The sequence below is a fragment of the Procambarus clarkii genome, chromosome 23 (genome assembly GCF_040958095.1).
Source record: "Procambarus clarkii isolate CNS0578487 chromosome 23, FALCON_Pclarkii_2.0, whole genome shotgun sequence".
Lineage (NCBI taxonomy): Eukaryota > Metazoa > Arthropoda > Malacostraca > Decapoda > Cambaridae > Procambarus > Procambarus clarkii.
Window position 1 is genome coordinate 19,007,130 of NC_091172.1, and position 22,676 is coordinate 19,029,805.

At 42.5% G+C, this 22,676-nt stretch overlaps 1 protein-coding gene across 1 annotated transcript in view; it reads left to right on the forward strand.

Annotated features, from left to right (window-relative positions):
- Positions 1-10,298, forward strand: part of LOC123751324 (neural cell adhesion molecule 1-A) — a 152,953-nt gene extending 142,655 nt beyond the window's left edge. The window contains exons 12-14 of the mRNA XM_069329939.1: positions 6,354-6,451; positions 7,620-7,935; positions 10,194-10,298. Of these exons, the coding sequence (XP_069186040.1) occupies positions 6,354-6,451; positions 7,620-7,928 (407 nt within the window). The 3' untranslated portion in view covers positions 7,929-7,935; positions 10,194-10,298. The remainder of the gene's footprint in view (positions 1-6,353; positions 6,452-7,619; positions 7,936-10,193) is intronic.
- The last annotated feature ends 12,378 nt before the right edge of the window (positions 10,299-22,676 follow it).

Consider the following 22,676-nt stretch of genomic DNA (forward strand, 5'->3'; position numbering starts at 1 on the left):
GCTTAGAGGAGTGAACACGTGCACCGCTCGTGTGGAGAGAGGCGGAGTGAAGTCATTTATATTAAACTAGCTTGAGGGAATTTAATATTAACCTCGGAAGGACTGCTGTTGCAGGAGATAAGTTCCACCATTGCAACGGTTTAAATCCTTGGCTTAGTGAAACAAAAGTTTGATTCCAGATAAAAGATGTATTGTAACGGTGGTGACTATAATATCAATATATGTCTATAGGGACAGTGCAGCTCCTGGGTGGGGGAAAGATCGTATCTTTGTAGGACCAAAGAGCCAAAGCTCAACCCCCCGCAAGCACAACTAGGTGAGTACGCGCATCTCATTATAGGAAATCAGAGGCAGAAGTGAAAAGGTAATTATCAGGATAAAATGTCTATACAATATTATAAAGGGATAGGAGAACAGGATAGGAGCTAAGACTGTGCGAAGGAGGGAGGGACGGAACTATCAGGGGAAAGCACCAAGCCATCCCGACTATAAAGCATTGGGAAGGGGCCAGGATAAGGTTTGGGATGGGACGGGGAGGAATGGTGCCCAACCACTTGGACGGTCGGGGATTGAACGCCGACCTGCATGAAGCGAGACCGTCGCTCTACCGTCAGGCCCAATTGGTTGAACGTTGGTCAATCCCTTTAGAATCTAATTGATTGACTTAACAATCGAACGCCAACCCTGGAAGAAGCGAGGCCGCCGTTGTACTCTCCACCGCCACCTTCCCGTCTCTTTTATTTTTGTCGCTGTTTCTCCTCTTAATCAGAGAAGAGAATGCTATTATGATCCAGCGGACACGGACGCAAAGCACAACTCCGCAACCCGTCCTCTTAAAAATAACGTCGCTTTTCGGTGGTATGCGCGCTATGGCTAAAAGTGGACGTAATTTGAAATGAAATCGACTCACAAAAGTGACGTACTGTCCCGTTTTCTGTTTGAGTCGTCCGGCCTACTCGGAAAGGTTAAGAGAGGAAACTTTCAATTAACATTTTTCATAAAGATTTGAAACTTTATGAGAATTTCCTGCCCACCTAACCTACCTGAGGACCCTTAACTTACTGCTGTTGAAAAAAAAATCCAAATTTATTTTCATTTTTTTTTTTCATTTTCAAATTACGTCCACTTTCGGCCATACGGGAAAACGGCTAAAAGCTACGTTATTTTTAAGAGAACAGGGCGCTGGTTTACTGGTTTACTGGCTGTTTGGGCCTCCTGGGAACATCTACACCCACTCAGTAACTGGAAGGGTTTTCTCATTTATGTTTTCGTCTGGCCCCCATGCACGTGGCACGGTCTATATCGTACACAAATTAATAGATTTGCAACCTGCTCGACAGGGGGGGGGGGGAGACATACACCATGGAGGTATATTTCGAGTCTCGTTGAGTATATACAAAATTTGATTTAATTTTAGTTATTATCTTCACGGCTAAAATATACTTGGTAGCTCTGCCAGTATGATTGATTGATGAAGATTAAGCCACCCAAGAGGTGGCACGGGCATGAGTCTATACCTCTATATATATCCATCTATATCTCTATGTAGGCAGAAGTGAAACACCTTACTTTACTCACCTTACTGGTGTGTAAACCAGTAAGGATTGATTGGTTGATTGATTGATTGATTGACTGTAAGCCAGTGAGGTATTGCGGCGTCCATAATGTCTGTCCGGGACAACACCAACACCAGACCTGCACTACCTCGTCTGACAAAATATTTAACCGGCAAAAAACACCAACACGCTTGGCTCTTTTGTGCCGAATAAAAATAATTTTACATAAAGTGGTTAATATGAAGAAAAACACCTGTCGACTTACGAATACATTACCTTAGGAAAGGTAATATATATATATATATAGTTCTCAGATAAAAAAAAACAGCCTTTAAATTGTTTTGAATAACCAACCACTTGGACTATTCAATACAGAGAGGGTCTCGCTTTTTGCGGGTCGGCGTTCGACATCCAATGGTCCATGTGCTTGGGAACTGTTCCTTCCCTCAGTCATATCCCCAGATTCTCGTCCTCATGTCCCTTCCAAGTGCTACATGACCGTACTGGCTTTGTGCTTCCTCTAGATAATTACTTTACATTGAACATGAATGATAATTGTCGATAAATGCTTGACGACTCAGGATGGAAGAGACTTGCCAATTATTCCTTGGAAGAAATAGTCTCGTACTCATCCGTGGAACAGTCACGTACTCATCACTAGAACAGAAAGTCACCTACCCATCCGTGGAACAAAAGGTAAACATGTGACCATAATCTTTAAACTGAAGAGCTTTCTCTTGTATTTACATTTATGTCTCATTTGTGAAATTCTGTTCTCTCTGTCTCTTAGCTTCTCACTCTGACTGTCTCATCGTCCCTCGGCCTCACAGTACCTCTCTTTCTCCTCTCCAAAGCCGAAACCACAAGAGCATTTATCAGTGATTAACAAAAATTAAAATAAGAGGACAAAAAAAAAGGAGTATGAATAAAATAGTTTGTGTTCCACTCTAGACATATCCTCCTGCGGGGCCTCGCCACCAGACGCAAACTCTACTCCAATTAGGCGGGACCAAAGAGCTAGAGCTCAATCCCCGCAAGCACAACTAGGTGAGTATACATGGCACAAGAGGAAAACACTGAACGGACGCGCTCAGTGGCTCTGGAACCCGTCGAGTAAGAGAGAGAGTACCAGAATAGCTCTACTAGGTCATGCACTCCCAGAGAGGGAAAACCCGGGGATTCAATGAACTATTCGAAGCAGAAAAGGCATATTTTTCAGATTTTTTTTTTAAATCATTTGGAAATTTTTATTTTTCGTTTTTTTTTTAATTTTCGCTTTTGTCTGGGAAATATGTGTGAAATTGAAAAAAAAATATCTGTCAGAGTTTTTATATTTAGTCAGTTGGAGAACAGATTTGTTTCTCGATATGAGAGATGATTCTGGATTTGGGATTGAACGTGTGTGCGTGTGTGTGTGTGTGTGTGTGTGTGTGTGTGTGTGTGTGTGTGTGTGTGTGTGTGTGTGTGTGTGTGTGTGTGTGTGTGTGTGTGTGTGTGTGTGTGTGTGTATCATTTGTATTCACTATCTGTATCTGCAGGATGGAGGTGCTAGCTCTTGGGCCTCGCCTTTATAACGGACGGTTGCCTAATGTACTCACTCTTTACCTATATTCCTCCTATCATATCAACTAATATATCTCTAACAGATATATTCATTGGATGCAGCCCTTAGCAGCTAACTCCCAGGTACCTATTTACTGCTAGGTGAACAGGCGCATCAGGTGATAAAAATACTGCCCATTTGTTTCTGCCTCGACCAGGAAACAAACCCGACCTTTAGGCCTACGACCAGCGAGTGTGGTCCGTTCCGTGTGTGTGTGTACTCACCTATTTGTGCTTGCGGGGGTTGAGCTCTGGCTCTTTGGTCCCGCCTCTCAACTGTTAATCAACAGGTGTACAGATTCCTGAGCCAACTGGGCTGTCATATCTACATTTGAAACTGTGTATGGAGTCAGCCTCCACCACATCACTGCCTAATGCACTCCACCTGTTAACTAACACTGAAAAAGTCCTTTCTATCGTCCCTGTGGCTCATTTGGGAACTCTGTTTCCACCTGTGTCTCCTTGTTCGCGTACCACCAGTGTTGAATAGTTTATCTTTATCTACCTGTCAATTCCTCAGAGAATTTTGTAGGTATTGACCATTTGTCTCCCCGAGTTTTCCTGTCTGCCAACGACGTGAGTTACATTACACGCAGCCGTTCCTCGTAATTCATGCCTCTTAGTTCTGGGACTAGTCTAGTGGCATACCTCTGAACGTTTTCCAGCTTCGTCTTGTGGTTGACAAGGTACAGGCTCCATGCTGGGGCTACCTTGAGGTGCTTCCGGGGCTTAGCGTCCCAGCGGCCCGATCGTCGACCAGGCCGCTTACTTCAGGATTGGTCTTACATATGCGGTGTACAAGGTTCTGAATGATTCCTTACACAGGTTCCTGTGCACCAGCATTGCATACGCCGCTGATGTTATTCTTTTGATGTGGGTTTCAGGAGACAGGTTTGGTGTGATATCAACTCCCAGACCTTTCTCTCTGTCCGTTTCGTGAAGGACTTCATCTCCCATTCGGTATCCAGTGTCTGGCCTCATGTTTCCTCCGCCTAGTTTCATTACCTTACATTTGCTTGGGAAATCGGTAAGGAGGAATGATAAGTGAAGGAGTAAGAAGGAATGAATGAATATTACGGAGCGTCTTTACTGCAGTAGGAGGGGGAGGGGGGGAGGAGGGGGCAAGGAAGAGATGAGGAATAACAGTGCTGATTATTAGGAGATTAGGAAGGAGGAGGATGGTGTGGGGGGGGGGGGAGTAATCCGTGTGGAGAGCAGGAAAAAGAGGAGCACGGGGAGGAAGAAGAAGAGCAAGAGGCAGCAGTGTACGGGTAAAAGACAGATATACGGTGTTCAAGCGCCTACCGAGCCAAGTGTAATTACTTTGGAGGCTGTATATGGAGGCTGTATCCACCACTTCCCTTCTCAGTGCATTCCACTTGTTCAATACAAAAAAAAATAATTCTCTGTATTGTCTCTATATACTAATTTGCCTTGTCTATTTCCCTGAGAATTTTATATGTGGTGATCATATATCCCTTGTTTTTTTTCAGTGAGCTATGGTAAAATTACATTAGTCGTTTCAAGTAACTTATACATTTTAGTTCTGCTGGTAGTATGATGGCTACCCTGTGGGCTCTCCATAACGTTGCTTTGTGTTTAACGTGGTAGGGAAACGGCTGAGAGCCATCGTTGGATGGGGAGGTTATGGGGGAGGGGGGTGAGGAGTAGTAGGGGTTGGGTGTCGGGTTATTGTTGTGATGAACACTGTGGAGGCGATGATAGGTGGCAGAGGCTGATTGAGGAGGTGGTGGGGGGGGAACGGGGGCAGGAAAGATTTCGTCGATGTGGGATAGGGAAGACAGGGGCACAGAAGAGCGGGATTCGTGTAGAAAGGGGCAGAGAGGGGAAGGGGAAAGGGGTGGGTGGGTTGTCTTTGGGGAGAGGAAGCAGAGTGGAGAAGGAAAGAGGGTGTTGGTGTTGAATGGAAGCATAAGACAGGCAGAGAAAAAGGGGTGTTAATATGGGATTATGTCACGGAAGGGAAGTGTATTGCAAGAGTGGGGCGTTAAATGATACAAGTTACTGTTATGGTTATCCCTGAGTGTGTCAAGCTGAAAGTCATTGATTATCTCCTCCTCTCCTCCTCCCTGCACTTCTTGTTCCCTCTGCTGATGCTGCTCTCTTCGCATGGCATATCCCCCATGAAGAAATATTCCTCTGTAACTTGGTACATGTTCAAGTTTGTTCATTTATAAGAATATCTCTTTTATAATATTGTTTGTGAACACTGTTTTCAGCGGCTGAATTTTCCCCTTGCTGTTCTGACCAAGCCTGAAATCTGTATCTGTTTTCCAGAAAAATCCCTGCCATTGCTACTTTATGTTTTACTCTTCTCGTTTGGCTTCGAGTCTTAACACTCTATTGTTTATTTCTTCTATAGTAGCTGAATGATGAGCCTTGCTGCTTTCTGCGAAGTTGCTGCCTACATTGCCACATCCTGCAATGCTCTCTATTTTTTCATATTCACAACTGATGTTTGCCACGAGATAGTCTCTTCAGTATTTCGTTGCAAGTATTTAGAGCTTGGTTGTCACATACTAAATGCTAGATGGGGTATTTTTTAGGTAATGAGCTTGTTTACTCCTTGACTAGCAACAGCACACTTTCAAGTTAGACATTATTTCTCAAATTGCCCCAAGATCCTCCACCATTTCACTCTTAACCAACTCTCATATTTCCTTCAGGATTCTGTGAAGTGCATTTTAATGAATTATTCCTTGTACGTAATCACCCACCATATCACTCGGGAACCCTGCTATGTCTTCTCTCAATTGGGGTTCAACCTGCTTATCCAAACTCCTTCGTGCGTGTGTGAGTGTTCTCACCTAATTGTGTGTGTGTGTTTGTTTTGTCATGGAAGTGAATCTTTATGTATTACTTATTTAGTCAATTGTTTTTTTATATTATTTTGAAGTTGACCAAACCACACACTAGAAAGTGAAGGGACGACGACGTTTCGGTCTGTCCAGGACCATTCTCAAGTCGATTGTCTCACAATCGACTTCAGAATGGTCCAGGACGGACAGAAACGTCGTCGTCCCTTCACTTTCTAGTGTGTGGTTTGGTCAACATATTTCAGCCACGTTATTGTGACTCCTCGTCTGCGTTATTTTTAAGCTTCACAATGAGAGAAATATAACCAAGTGGCCTATACATCTGTGCCTAACCATAATGTTGTTGTTGTATCCTCAGAGAGCGCAGGGGTTGACCGAGGCCTACTAACTGGTGATCCACAACACGGAGAGGCTGGCCACGTCCCACCTCATCACTCCTCCAGCTCTGGTCATACTGTAAGATCGTGTGTATCTTTGTGCCTATAACAACCCGCACAATAGAGATAATTATGTTTGCAAAAAATGCTGTTGTGAAATATTATGTAACGGAAATATGAGCTTCTGTGTACTAATGATAATTGGGATAATTTGGTAAGGGGGGGTTGGGGGAGGTTCCTACTCTGTGCTACGGTAAAAGCGCTCATATTGTTTACTGACAGCATTGTGAGAACGTTGTTAGTTTCGTGTGTGTATATTGCGATGGTTGGTTGGCAAGAACTGAGAAGGAGGAGGAGGTGTTTACCTCACAGTTCTTACTCCCTTATGCAGTTCACAGTGATTTGTAAGAGCACAAATACACTCATTTAAGACACACACACACACACCTTATGCAAGCATTCACATCAACGGTAAATAACAAATAATAAATTAAAGTTAATTAGGTTTAGTGGCCCATGCGAAGCGGCTGCTATTTACACCCAATAAAACTCATAAATATTTCTGACCTACGTTTTAAGCAATCTACGTCTATTATGTTCCCGACAATCGAATACATAAATTTGCAATCCCATTTCCAAACCCATATTTACCCAGCTCTTGTATATATCTACACTTCCCTTAAATACCCGGCTCTTGTATATATCCATTGTTTTGTGTTCGATTTTTGTTAATATATTCAAAACATGATTATTATTATTATTATTATTATTATTATTAATATCCTCATTGTTATTCAGTTTCATCTATTTGAATTCTCTAATCATTTCACTGTGGCTCTTCACATTTTCTAAACAATAACTAATTATTTTTCTCTTGTTACCTGTTTCTAAATTAATTTGTAAAGATCATTTTAACACATATCCCAAAAAAGCTTAGTTGATTTATAAGGGGCCAGAACTGAAATTCAAATGATCCATGGCAGTCATTTTCGTCTGAAAGCTGCATTAAGAAGGATTTTAAACATTATTTTTCCAAAGTAATAATGGAAAGCATTTTAAAGACGATGTTTATGAATAATGGGAAGGTCAAATAACTGTAGCCACACGTGTTTAATTGCCGTAAACCTTCACATGTACGTGGAAACTGGTCATTAGGTAGCAACACCAAGGTACTCCCAACGTTGATATCATCAGCTTATGCCTCACCATAGCTATAGCCCTGCTGATGATATCTGCTTCTCCTTCAGGATAGCTGTAGTAGTGGCAGCACCCAGCTGACGAGAGCGTCAACCTCGCTCACGCGGGATTTAACCTCAGCAGCGGGCATCCCTCCTCCTAGTGTAAACACCTCAGGAGGTTCCAATCCGTTCGCCATCCTACAACCCCTGCCTTCCCCAGCTGGCCCCCAGGCCGCGCACCACACAGGGGCGCGGGGCGGCGGAGGCACCGGGGTTCAGGGACAACAAGACATGGCTCTTCAAGATCTACCAGCATATGAGTCCAGGTCGCTTCTGGCTACTTGTGCTCGGGGAGAGTCTTGCTACACCTCCATCTAGTCGCACTGTGAGTCTGGCTTGTGCGTGCGTGCGTGTGTGTGTGTGTGTGTGTGTGTGTGTGTGCGTGCGTGTGTGTGTGTGTGTGTGTGTGTGTGTGTGTGTGTGTGTGTGTGTGTGTGCGTGCGTGTGTGTGTGTGTGTGTGTGTGTGTGTGTGTGTGTGTGTGCGTGCGTGTGTGTGTGTGTGTGTGTGTGTGTGTGTGTGTGTGTGTGTGTGTGTGTGTGTATTCACCTATTTGTACTCAACTATTTGTGTCTGCAGGATCGAGCACTGACTCTTGGATCCCGCCTTTCGAGCCATCGGTTGTTTATAGCAATGTCTCCAGTCCTATTTCCCTATAATATCTAGTTTTAATATTAGGAACAGAATTTGCTTCCACAACCTGCTCCTTAAGTGCCTTCCATTTTCCACTACTCTCACGCTAAAAGAAAACCTCTTAACATCTCAGTGACTCATCTGAGTTTCCAACTTCCACCCATGTCCCCTCGTTCTGTTACTATTCCGTGTGAACATTTCGTCTATGTCCACTCTGTCAATCCCCCTGAGTATTTTATACTTTCCTATCATGTCCCCCCTCTCCCTTCTTTTTTCTAGTGTCGTAAGGCTCAGTTCCTTCAGACGCTCTTCATATCCCATCCCTCTTAACGCTGGGACGAGTCTCGTTGCAAACTTCTAAACCTTTTCCAGTTTCCTTATGTGTTTCTTCAGATGGGGACTCCATGATGAGGCGGCATACTCTAAGACTGGCCTCACGTATTCAGTGTAAAGCGCCTTAAATGCCTCCTTACTTAGGTTTCTGAATGATGTTCTAACTTTTGCCAGTGTAGAGTACGGTAATGTAGTTATCCTATTTATGTGCCTCAGGAGATAAATTAAGTGATACGTCCACGCGCAGGTCTCTTTCTCGCGTCGTCACAGGTAGGCTGTTCCCTTCATTATGTACTGTCCCTTTGGTCTCCTATCACCTAGTCACATTTCCATAACTTTACATTTGTTCGTGTTGAACTCCAGTAGCCATTTCTCTGACCATCTCTGCAACCTGTTCAGGTCCTCTTGGAGGATCCTACAATCCTCATCTGTCACAACTCTCCTCATCAACTTTGCGTCATCCGCAAACATTGACATGTAGGACTCTACGCCTGTAAACATGTCATTAACATATATTAGAAAAAGAATTGGTCCTAGTACCGATCCTTTAGGTACTCCACTCGTTACTGTTCGCCAGTCCGACTTCTCTCCCCTTACCATTACTCTCTGGCTCCTTCCTGTTGGGTAGTTCCTTATCCATGCTAGGGCCTTTCCTCTCTCCCGCCTGCCTCTCGAGTTTGAATAGCAGTCTCATGTGCGGTACTGTATCAATGGCTTTTTGGTAGTCCAGAAATATGCGGTCTGCCCAACCTTCTCTGTCCTGCTTTATCCTCGTTATTTTATCATAGAATTCCAAAAGATTTCTTAGGCAAGATTTCCCTTTCCAGAACCCAAGTTGATATTTGTTTACAAACCTAACGCTCTCTAGGTGTGCAACCAGTCTTAGCCTAATTATTCTTTCAAGTATTTTACAGGAGATGCTTGTCAGTGATACAGGTCTATAGTTAAGTGCTTCCTCCCTATCACCTTTCTTGAAAATCGGTACGACATTTGCCCTCTTCCAGCAATTGGGCAATTCTCCCGACATAAGTGATTCATTAAAGATCCTTGCCAGAGGCACGCTGAGGGCCTGCGCTGCCTCCTTTAGTATCCACGGTGATACTTTGTCTGGTCCAACCGCTTTAGTTGCATCCACTGTTGTCAACTGTTTCATTACCTCCTCTGCTGTCACCTCTATATCTGATAGTCTTTCATCAAGGGTAATCTCTTCTAACAATGGGAGCTGCTCAGGCTCGATTGTGAACACTCCATGGAAACTGGCATTCAGTGCCTCGCAGATTTCCTTGTCACTTTCTGTATATGCCCGCTCTGTTTTCCTTAGTCTTGTCACTTGGTCGTTCACCGACATTTTTCTTCTTATATGACTGTGTAGTAATTTAGGTTGTTTTTTCGCTTTGATCGCAATATCGTTCTCATAATTTCTTTTCTATGCTCTGCTTATGTTAATGTAATCGTTCCTAGCTCTGTTGCATCTGATCCTGTTGTCCTCTGTCCTTTGTCTTCTGTACTTCCTCCACTCCACTTTTAATCCTTTGTTGCATATTCACTTGAATGCAAATTATGAAATGAATAGAATTTATACATTTAAAAGGTTTTAATACATTATTCCTAATTTCAGACCTTCCATAAAACAAGAGACGGCTCTTGGAGACCTCGATGTGAGACCTTACAGGGGAGACCTGGTGGTCAGGTCTGGCTGGAGCCTCTCCCTGTGAGTACTTTCTGGAAGATATATATATATATTTATATATATATATATATATATATATATATATATATATATATATATATATATATATATATATATATATATATATATATATTTTGCTGTGAGGCCTCGCTGTTGATTACATGTAAAATCTTGTATATATAATGTATTATAAAATAATCAAATTTTATCTGTCTCTCATATATATATATATATATATATATATATGTCGTACCTAATAGCCAGAACGCACTTCTCAGCCTACTATTCAAGGCCCGATTTGCCTAATAAGCCAAGTTTTCATGAATTAATGTTTTTTCGTCTACCTAACCTACCTAACCTAACCTAACCTAGCTTTTTTTGGCTACCTAACCTAATCTTACCTATAAATATAGGTTAGGTTAGGTTAGGTAGGGTTGGTTAGGTTCGGTCATATATCTACGTTAATTTTAACTCCAATAAAAAAAAATTGACCTCATACATAGAGAAAAGGGTTGCTTTATCATTTCATAAGAAAAAAATTATAGTAAATATATTAATTCAGGAAAACTTGGCTTATTAGGCAAATCGGGCCTTGAATAGTAGGCTGAGAAGTGAGTTCTGGCTACTAGGTACGACATATATATATATATATATATATATATATATATATATATATATATATATATATATATATATATATATATATATATATATATATATATGTGTGTGTGTGTGTGTGTGTGTGTGTGTGTGTGTGTGTGTGTGTGTGTGTGTGTGTGTGTGTGTGTGTGTGTGTGTGTGTGTGTGTCCAATTTGTGTTTATTATCTGCTAATATATATCTCTCTCTCTGTCTCTCTCTCTTTTATTTTTCCATATTTTCATTATACATGTTGTTCTATATCAACATTCTCTTCTATTCATGTTATTATATTCATATAACAAAACCCATGTGAATGTAATCCTTCTAGTTGAAGGAAATCCTCCAGTAATTGTTCCATGTTCTGTATGAAGGGCTTAAATGTAGTAAAAGCCATTCCACCTGTTGTAGATTTTCGATATTACGAATATTCTTTCCACTAACTGTGAACGAACAGTTAGTAGAAAGTAGTACTCTCAGAGAGATTTACATGGCTAATAAGTTAATTTTATGTTGCACAGGAGGGATTATGCTTTTAAACAATGCTGATATATTTATAATGAGAGATTTATAATGATGAATATGTGGTTTTCTACTAATTGTCTCTGACAAGAATATATATATATAAGAAATGAGGATGATAATTGTAAATAAACTGGCTCTATCAACCGTGAAATGCGTAGATAATCATCTTTAATGTATATGTAAATGTTTTAAAGTGACTTGAATCCTTTGACATATGCTCTGAGGAATATATTTTGTACTTGATCCTACTTTTTGAGCGTCTCATATCACCAAAGCTTCAATTAAAGCATTTAGGGATAATGTTCAGTGACCCATATTCTTTTCTCAATGTTTCTTGAGATTTGCTGTAAAAAAATATAGTCGATCCAGACTTAACTCTAACACGTGATTTAGAATATTACTTGATTGATCTACCTGCTTAGTTTGTCTTTCTATCCCTTCTATTCCATCTGCCTCTCTCCCGTTCTCTGCAACTCTCTTCCCTCACCTCCTTCCCTCTCTGACTTTCTCCCTCACTCCTGTTCTCTTTCGCAGTGGACAAAAGGTACTCGAGCAACATTCAGTCAACATTACCGACGTTGATTCTTCGTCAGTAATAGCAGTAAAATCTATTTTATAATTCTATGGACAATAAACCCCACATTTCATATGTCATGGGAGTCGGAATAGGAGCTGATCCTTCGTAAGGAGGGGCATGGGGGGTCGACCCCAACCACCTTATGACACTCGTCATTCATTCACAAATCACCATGTTGAGTTCAACGAGGACCCAGAAGCCCCAAGCGTCTGGATTCTAATTGTGGGCAAAGCAAAAAAACAGACATTTCACGAAAAAAAAAATCCTTAGACATCTGCTATGAAGAGGCTTTATCTTACTAGTAACTGTAATCCTACTCTTAAAATAAATAAAATGCCCTTTCATACAAACCGCTGCAAAATCCAAAGTCTTCAAGTTTTATTATTGTGTGTTTGGTGAACTAAGGTTCCCAGTTCGCTCAGGCAGAGTGAAGGAGTGATTGTTTGGCTAGTTGTCCTGTCCACAACCAACCACTGTTTATATTATTAATCCCAGATTGTTCATATTAATCCCAGTTTGTTCATATTAATCCCAGTTTGTTCATATTTAATCCCAGTCTGTTAATTAAATAATCCCAGTCAGTTCATTATAAAATCCCAATCTGTTCATTATATAGTCCCAGTCTGTTCGTTTATTGATCTCAGTCTTTACTTCTTAATCTCAATCCGTTCTTATTAATCCCAGTCAGTTCTTTTTAATCCAAGTCTGGGAATATTTCTACTCAGTATGGTTGATCTCGTTCTGTATGGTTGCTTCCATGGGTGCATCTATAAACCAAACTTGTATGAAAATTAAGAATTCAGAGTTGGAGTTGGTAATCAAATGTATTAAGTATACACAGGGCTCGAACACCTGTGTGTGTGTGTGTGTGTGTGCGCAATACCAACCTGTCTGTATGCTTAAGCTTGGGTCACTACGTAAGAGTCAATACAATTATGTACGGTGTAACACTACTATGTACGGTGTAATACTACTAAGAACTGTCTAATACTACTTTATACAGTGTAATACCACTATGTACTGTGCAATGCCAACTGTGTGAGTGATGTGATTCACTGAATATGTGAATATCGATGAACGATGAGTCACTCATCTCCGAGTTTCTCCAACACATGTAATGCAGGTGTTGGAGAAGACGAGAGAGAGAGAGAGAGAGAGAGAGAGAGAGAGAGAGAGAGAGAGAGAGAGAGAGAGAGAGAGAGAGAGAGAGAGAGAGAGAGAGAGAGAGAGAAACAGAGAGAGAGAGAGAGAGAGAGAGAGAGAGAGAGAGAGAGAGAGAGAGAGAGAGAGAGAGAGAGAGAGAGAGAGAAACAGAGAGAGAGAGAGAGAGAGAGAGAGAGAGAGAGAGAGAGAGAGAGAGAGAGAGAGAGAGAGAGAGAGAGAGAGAGAGAGAGAGAGAGAGAGGTGTAAAGGATAACATGCTCGGGTACAGTACAAACTGCCTGCTGTGTTTCATGTGTATTTTATGTATTAAAATTTAAGAAGAAGTTTGCTTGTTTATGTCTTCACAAGGGTAACTGGAGTCGTGTTTCAGTGAACAACTTACCTCTTAGGTTTTCAGATCTGCACAATAGGAGAAAGGAGGAGGAGGAGGAGGAGGAGGAGGAGGACAAGGAACACAGGGAGGGGAAGCGGGTAAAGGGAGGAACGTTCTATGACTGGACCACTGAAATCAGAGAAGAGAGAAAGTGGCAGGCATGCTGCATTTTTGGGGATTGCCAGGAAGCCCTCGATACGATACCCTGCAGGGGACCACTTCTCATGGAGGAAAGAGCAGGCAGGAGTGACAGGTATGAGGCTCCAATATATATAGGAGTATTTAAGCAACAGAAAACAGCGAATCATAGAGAGAGAGAGAGAGAGAGAGAGAGAGAGAGAGAGAGAGAGAGAGAGAGAGAGAGAGAGAGAGAGAGAGAGAGAGAGAGAGAGAGAGAGAGAGAGAGAGATATGTCACCAGCTGAGTTCAACAAAGAGGTCAGCTCCAGAACAGTTCTTGTTCATAATATTTTTCAATAATATTCATTACTTCATTGCTACATACACAATTATCTGAGGAACGAAAACAATATTTAGCACGAGTGGTTCACTCGAAACTCAACCCCCGCTGACACGGGGGTTGAGTTTCCGGCAGGGCAGTTTCGGTTTCGGGCGGTTACGCAAGCACAATAAGGCAATTACGTACGAAAAAACATACAGTAATGTACACTAGACAACCGATGGCTAGAAAGGCGGGGTCCCAGAGCTAGCAGCTCGATCCTGCAGACACAAATAGTAAATACATAAACTCACCTAAAATCGCCATAACATGACCCCATAAAAACTTCAAATACACCGGGCAGGAGGCCATGTATCCTGCTTACATTCCGGCCTCCACAACATTTATTTGGGAATTAACGCACTGGACCATTTCTGTGGTCAGGGGTGCTGCCGTTTGACCGACCAGTGGTGTACTGTGAAGTTATCTTAACCAGTGGTGTACTGTGAAGTTATCTTGACGACCAGTGGTGTACTGTGAAGTTATCTTGACGAACAGTGGTGTACTGTGAAGTTATCTTAACCAGTGGTGTACTGTGAAGTTATCTTGACGACCAGTGATGTACTGTGAAGTTATCTTGACGACCAGTGGTGTACTGTGAAGTTATTTTGACGACCATTGGTGTACTGTGAAGTTATCTTGACTACCAGTGGTGTACTGTGAAGTTATCTTGACGACCAGTGGTGTACTGTGAAGTTATCTTGACTAGTGGTGTACTGTGAAGTTATCTTGACTAGTGGTGTACTGTGAAGTTATCTTGACGAACAGTGGTGTACTGTGAAGTTATCTTAACCAGTGGTGTACTGTGAAGTTATCGTGACGACCAGTGGTGAACTGTGAAGTTATCTTAACCAGTGGTGTACTGTGAAGTTATCTTGACGACCAGTGATGTACTGTGAAGTTATCTTGACGACCAGTGGTGTACTGTGAAGTTATCTTCATGACCAGTGATGTAGTGTGAAGTAATCGTGACGACCAGTGTTCTACTATGAAGTTATCTTGACGAACAGTGGTGTACTGTGAAGTTATCTTGACCAGTGGTGTACTGTGAAGTTATCTTGACCAGTGGTGTACTGTGAAGTTATCTTGACGAACAGTGGTGTACTGTGAAGTCATCTTGACGAACAGTGGTGTACTGTGAAGTCATCTTGACCAGTGGTGTACTGTGAAGTTATCTTGACGACCAGTGGTGTACTGTGAAGTTATCTTGACGACCAGTGGTGTACTGTGAAGTTATCTTGACGAACAGTGGTGTACTGTGAAGTTATCTTGACCAGTGGTGTACTGTGAAGTTATTTTGATGACCAGTGATGTATTGTGAAGTTACCTTCATGACCAGTGATGTACCGTGAAGTTATCTTCATGACCATTGTTGTACTGTGAAGTTATCTTGACGACCAGTGATGTACTGTGAAGTTATCTTGACGACCAGTAGTACTTAGGCCAGAATATATTCCCTGACCCAAGTATACTGTAAAAAGCATATCAACTGAATGGTGGGTGATATATCTCACGGTGTATATATGAATACAAACACGCCCTTTCTTCGATATCCAGAACGCCTCCTCCTCCTCCTCTTCCCCCTTCTTCCTCCTCCTCCTCCCTCTCCTCTTCCCCCTTCTTCCTCCTCCTCCTCCCTCTCCTCTTCCCCATTCTTCCTCCTCCTCCTCCCTCTTCTCATTCAGTATGCACTAGCTTCCACTCTGTTAATAACTGCAGCTTACCAACACCAACAGATCAGCAGAACTGTAGAACCAAGGGAGGGCATCACGACCTCACCACACCGTCAAAACCTACCACGTTTCATGGAGTGTCATCTGGGTACATGGTACAGCCGTGGATACATGGTACCGCCGTGGATACATGGTACCGCCGTGGATACATGGTTCGCCGTGGATACATGGTACCGCCGTGGATACACGCATGACACTGTTATCGTGTGCCTTTATACCGATATCACATTTATATTTTATTTACATATGAAAAATCTGTTAAGCTTGCGTGTTATAAAGGAGAGTGGGGCGGAAGAGATGTAAAGAGTGAGAGGGAGAGAGAGAGAGAGAGGGAGAGAGAGAGAGAGAGAGAGAGAGAGAGAGAGAGAGAGAGAGAGAGAGAGAGAGAGAGAGAGAGAGAGAGAGAGAGAGAGAGAGAGAGAGTGTTGGGGGAAGGGGAGACTGAGCTCACGTGAGAGAGAAGGAGAGGGAGAGGTAGATAGACAGGGAAAGAGAAAGACCGAGAGAGCGGATTAGATTGAGTTAATCTCACTTTTTTTCACACATATCCATGCATGCTCCCACCCACCCACACACCCACACACACACCCACACACACACACACACACACACACACACACACACACACACACACACACACACACACACACAAAGGATTTACATAGCGCTCAGAATGGTCGTATGTGAGACCCATCCCTTGAGCGTGCTGCCTCGGTGATATGCAACCTGGTGTAGTGCTGAACTAAGCCGCCTGAGCTATGAAGAATGAAGACAGACTGAGAAAATCTGGACCTCATCACACTGCATTAAACAAGGAATACTGCAAAAATAACAACGACGTAAAAAATTAAAAGGGGGAATTGACCAAGTAGATAAAAAAATCAATGTTCAAAGTGAGGAATAATAATAGGACAGAGGGAGATTATGATGACCAAACCAGAAGATGAAGAAACGACGACGTTTCGGTCTGTCCTGGACCATTATCAAGTCTTTTGATGGACCAAAACGTCGTGGTTTCTTCATCTTCTGGTGCGGGGTTTGCTCATCATATCTTCAGCCACGTTATTGTGACTCATCGTCTACAGAACAGAGGACAGTAAATGGAAGCTGGGAACACAAGTGAGTCACAGAGATGTCAATATGAACTTCTCTAATTTAAGGGTCGTAAATAAATTTAATGAAAGAGATGAGGAATTTGTCGAGGCTAGTTTTAAAGGTTAATATGATAAGGAAAACATGTGTTAAGAGTTGCATTGGACTACTGATGGTTGATCCTGCAGAACATCTTGATGTGTATAAGTAGTGAGTGAACACACACACACACACACACACACACACACATGACCTTAAGGTCACACACATGACCTTACAGTTCTAGTTCAGTGACAACCTACATAATTTCCACTGTTATCAGTGCTATTTACCTTCAAAGGCAACTAAAATTACAACACCAACTGTGATGTTGGCACATAGTTCTCTGCATTCTGGTGCGAGATTAATAGTGTAATATATTCAGTGTGTGTGTTTGGAAGGTTTAGTGGTAGAGCAAGAGAGGGAGGGAGAGGATAGAGGAATAGTAGGGACGGAGATAGATAAAAGGAGAAGGATTTAATAATAGATAGAAAGAGAGTTATAAACACGTATAAAGCTTCACATCTGAAAACTCGGCACATCCTGGCTGCATGTATCCTGTCAGCAGACTTCAACATCGCAGAGATGTCAGCGGTGTTACTGGTATGTATACAAGACCATTAACGTGCTCAACGTCACCTACTCAAGGTCTTACACAACCATTAGACGAATACTATAACACAAGACGCTCAGCTGCACAGTTGCAGCATATATATATATATATATATATATATATATATATATATATATATATATATATATATATATATATATATATATATATATATGGCACAACTCTCCTAAACACGAGAGTCAAGTATACAACTTTAGAACACTTTCCCACCAGGAGACTCGAACCCTAGCCAGCACAGAAGCCTTCCAGCAACTGGCATAACAGGTACGCCTTAACCCTCTCCACCACCTGCTCAGACCCTTAAAAGAGATGGTAATTTCGGAGTATTTAAATACCACAAAGATCACCACCTCCCAAGAGCACTAGAGCAAGTGAGGGGTCATTTAGACGTTAATTTCATCAAGTCCCTGTTAATATGGGAAGACACAGTGTCTATGCTTAAGGCACAACTCTGTGCATAGACACTGTGTCTTCCCATATTAACAGGGACTTGATGAAATTAACGTCTAAATGACCCCTCACTTGCTCTAGTGCTCTTGGGAGGTGGTGATCTTTGTGGTATTTAAATACTCCGAAATTACCATCTCTTTTAAGGGTCTGAGCACGTGGTGGAGAGGGTTAAGGCGTACCTGTTATGCCAGTTGCTGGAAGGCTTCTGTGCTGGCTAGGGTTCGAGTCTCCTGGTGGGAAAGTGTTCTAAAGTTGTATATATATATATATATATATATATATATATATATATATATATATATATATATATATATATATATATATATATATATCACTGACTCTGTACCTTTAGTCGACAGACCAGACCACATCTCTGGCCCACACATGACTCCAGCTTTTCTCGCTACGCTCAATACAAAATAAAGTACAGGCCAGGAAAACTTTATATGCTTTATGATGAAGGGGGAATTTCTGGAGCGCTCATGCAAATGAGATGAGGAAAACAAGAAAGTAAATCTGAATTTGCTAAAATACAATATTATTATTAATATTATTATCATTATTATTGTTGAGAAAATCCGTAGGAGTGGTGATGAGGATTCGCATTTAAGCACTTGGTGTTCCTAGACATATTATTATTATAATATTCACCGCCACACTAGAAAACAAATATAAACACAGGACATAACACTAGGAGGCAGCAGAACGCTGACAGCTTGTTTATTGTCACTGCTACTATCAAGTGATTCCGCGAAGACACTAACGACCTGGCACATACGTACGATAAGAATTGGTTTGACACTCACAAATTCTAATAAAGTAAATCACTGCTGAGGTCGTCTGAGCTCTTAAGCACCTTCACAGGGCAAATGGGTGCTATTTCTTTCTGCCAGTATGCGAAAATGACTTTAAATTGATCTTACGTCTATCAGCACCTCTCTTATCCACGTCTCGTGATGCACTACATGATGCACTACAATCTGGTTGATCCCAGCTTATATTCCCTTGACCAAATGGCGGCTTGACATCACCGCTTGGTCCCTTACGATGTTTGTATTGATTGGTGTCAAGACCTCTCTCAGTTCCAATAGTTTAGGTATGGTGGTCTCCACGTCAGTTGTGGTCGACACCTGACTGCTGATGTCGGTCACGGTCACCGTGAAGGGGGAACTCTCCTCGCACGGTCACCGTGATGGGGGGGCTCTCCTCGCACGGTCACCGTGATGGGGGGGCTCTCCTCGCACGGTCACCGTGATGGGGGGCTCTCCCCGCACGGTCACCGTGATGGGGGGGCTCTCCCCGCACGGTCACCGTGAAGGGACTCCTCCATTCTCCACTTTCTAACGCCTTAATATTCCACCTTCATCTGACGTGCATTCCACCGTCACCCGAACGTCATCCACCGTAAAAAATTCCTGTCATTCGACTTGCATTCTACATCACCCAGCATCCAGCCCACCGTCACCCTAATTATATTCCACCATCACCTGACCTGCATTCTGCCTCCGCCCGACCTGCCTTCCACCCTCATGTTGCCTGTACTCCCTCACCGGACCTACATCATCTCCTCCCTTCCCCCACTTCACGTAGAAGTAATACAGACTGCGGTTCCATTTCCAGGGTGCGGGTGCGGTGCCCGCGGTGCTGGCGGGGAGAAGGGGGGTCGTGTGGACGACTGCCTGGAGGGCTGTACGCCCCCCGGCACAATGCATTTGCGAATCAGTTCTGCACTCGGCGTCCTTTGACGAACCTCTGGAGGCTCGTGTCTTTCGTTCACTCGCAGGACGCTAAGAGCAGATGCTCGGCCTCGTCAAGCACGTCTAGATAAGGATATCTAGGTGAGCACAGGCGCCGAGCAGACAGTTGTCGGGATTTGCAGTCCACAGACCCGGGTTCGATTCCAGACCAGCTTGCTTCTCTATTGGGCCTTCGAAACGCCTGTGAGGAACAGAGAGTGTGTGTGTTTACTATTGTTACTTTTTAAGGAAGTTTTCGATGCCAATTTGACACACAATTTTACATTTAATTTATGGCAAGAAAAACGATTGAAAAAAACGTTATTGCATTGCTGATGGCTGAAAGGCGGGGCTTAAGAGCTGATGTTCGATACTGCGAGCACAGATAGGCGAGTACGCTAATGAAAAAGGAACACAAGATGATGCAAGAGGCCCAGGACAGGCTCCATATATGATCAATCAAGTGTCAACTAGATTTTACTTCCATCAATAATAAAGATATTAGAGTAGGAACACCCCCAACCCGTTCTCTCCAGCGTTTACAACGTCTCGAAACTGACGTGCTAAATTACCCTAACCGAACCGTGGCCCAACGAATAGAAAACGGGATATCACGTCAAATTTGCGAGCTGCTGTGATTTTAAGTCCACCAGTTTTCGACCTCAGGGAGAGTTATACGTCAAAATGCGATGGAGAGGAACTCCACACACTGTTGGAGAGGAACTGTACCTTGATGAACGGGATATATTTCCTCAGATCACAGAGACAGAAACGAAGATCTAGATTTATTTATTTATTTATTTATAAATACAAGAGTTCTTACATTCTTGTATAGCCGCTAGCACGCGTAGCGTTTCCGGGAATTCCTTAATCCTAATTTTTAAACACATCCCCAGGAAGCAGCCCGCAGCAGCTGTCTAGCTTCCAGGTACAAAGTTTCAAAGTTTCAGCCCGTAGCAGCTGTCTAACTCCCAGGTACCTGTTTACTACTAGATGAACAGGGGCATCAAGGTGAAAGAAATTCTGCTCATTTATTTTTGCCTTCGCCGGGGATAGAAGCCGGACCCTTAGGACTACGAACCCCGAGCACTGTCTTCTCAGCCGTCAGAGATATATACATTGTTCCGAAACTGACACACACAAGGCATATTCGGACAGTATATCAGCAGCGGGTATACGCCTGATTTACAAACACCTGGACAGTTTACGGAAAAAGACTAAGAAAAACGGAGGAAAACGGAAGAAAACTTACGGAAGTTTAAACTAAACTTCCTAACGCTTTACGCCGAGTGTAAAAAGGGCAAGACTTTTAACAGGACCCGCCTGAGTGTGGTCAACAGGTCTGCTCCGACCTTTCATAATATTCTTGTATTCTTATGTTATATTATTTCCAGGATAGCTTTATCTACATCCTGGCAAATTCATATAATTATACTCAATAATGAAAACATTATGTGTGTCAGATTTCAGCGGCGCTGTTTAGCACACTTTCAACCTGTGAAAACGAAAAGCCACAGCCCAGAGAGAGAACAGACTTTAAGTAAAATTATTGATTTCTCTCTCAAAGCCTTAGGGTGTAATCTGCCTCACCGCCCCACCAGAAGGGAATGTTCAACCATGAGAAGTTAAAAGAAATAAGCATCCCCACAAGGGAGGAGGGAGAGAACACGACAGAATATGATGACAAAAGAACTAAATAATAAATACAAGTCTCCGTACCATACTGAAAAGTCGGTAAACACAAGGGGTCGTCACTTGTAAGAATTTAAATCAAGATAATTTCTAAAATCACGTACGTAAGACCAATGTCTGAATGTGCTGTATCAGCAAGCGGATCGGGAACCAAGCATATAGGCAAACTCTCGAAAGACCAGAGGCTTAATGCCTTGACGCGGGTTCCGGCAATGAGGACGGTGTAAACATGCCATGAATTCAAACACAAGAACAGAAAAGCTCATGAAACCAAAAGGGCCGAGGACCAGTAGACTCAGATGAAGGATAAAGATATGAACAATTCAGAGTGATGACAGGAAGTAGATTTTCCTCTTTCAGGGAAGTGGAAACAGCTGGACAGAGAGACAACCCAGGTTGATTGTGTACGTGGATTCAAAAGTTATGAAATAGCCAGATGAATGAAGGCTAAAAGGAAGGTCTAAGAGCTTAAGTTCAATCTACGTAAATATAGTTAAAGTCAGACGAAAATATTAACTCATCTTTATTATATTAACACACATATACTTTAAACGCGACCAGAAGATGGGCAGATTCTTATAAATACTAACGAGTAAATTGGAAGCTCCGACCATATCATGGTAAATGGCTATCAAGGTGGCCCCTGTCACTCATGGGTCCCGTGGTGCCAGTCTTGAGAAAGAAATCGAGAGAGGGAGAGAGAGAGAGAGAGAGAGAGAGAGAGAGAGAGAGAGAGAGAGAGAGAGAGAGAGAGAGAGAGAGAGAGAGAGAGAGAGAGAGAAACCTCTCTGATCAGCAATAATTAACTTAAAAAATTAGTACTTGTTCAACTTCCAACTGATTGCCACCTAATGTATACAATTACCATGCTTCTGTAACTTTAGTCCTGACATCTGAAGTCCACTCACAGCGTGGAACAACTTAACAAGGTAATCAACAACTCAGAACTCAGTACTAATGAGACGATTAAATTGGGCGTTGCCTCACACTCCCATAAATCCTTACTTGGTTTACCTTGTGTGAGTACCAGCCTTCCTGAGACATGCAACAGATGCGATTTAAGACATTTATGTCAATAATTTTTCAAGAGGAAACAGGGGGGGGGGGGAATGGAGACACTGTTTGATGTTGGGTTTAATGCCTATCAGTCTCTAGAAGGCTATTATGGAAATCACAACAGCCTTCTGACACAACCAGCAAGAACACTTTAATGCTGAACGTTGCCCAGAACAAAAGTAAACTATCAATGTATATACACCG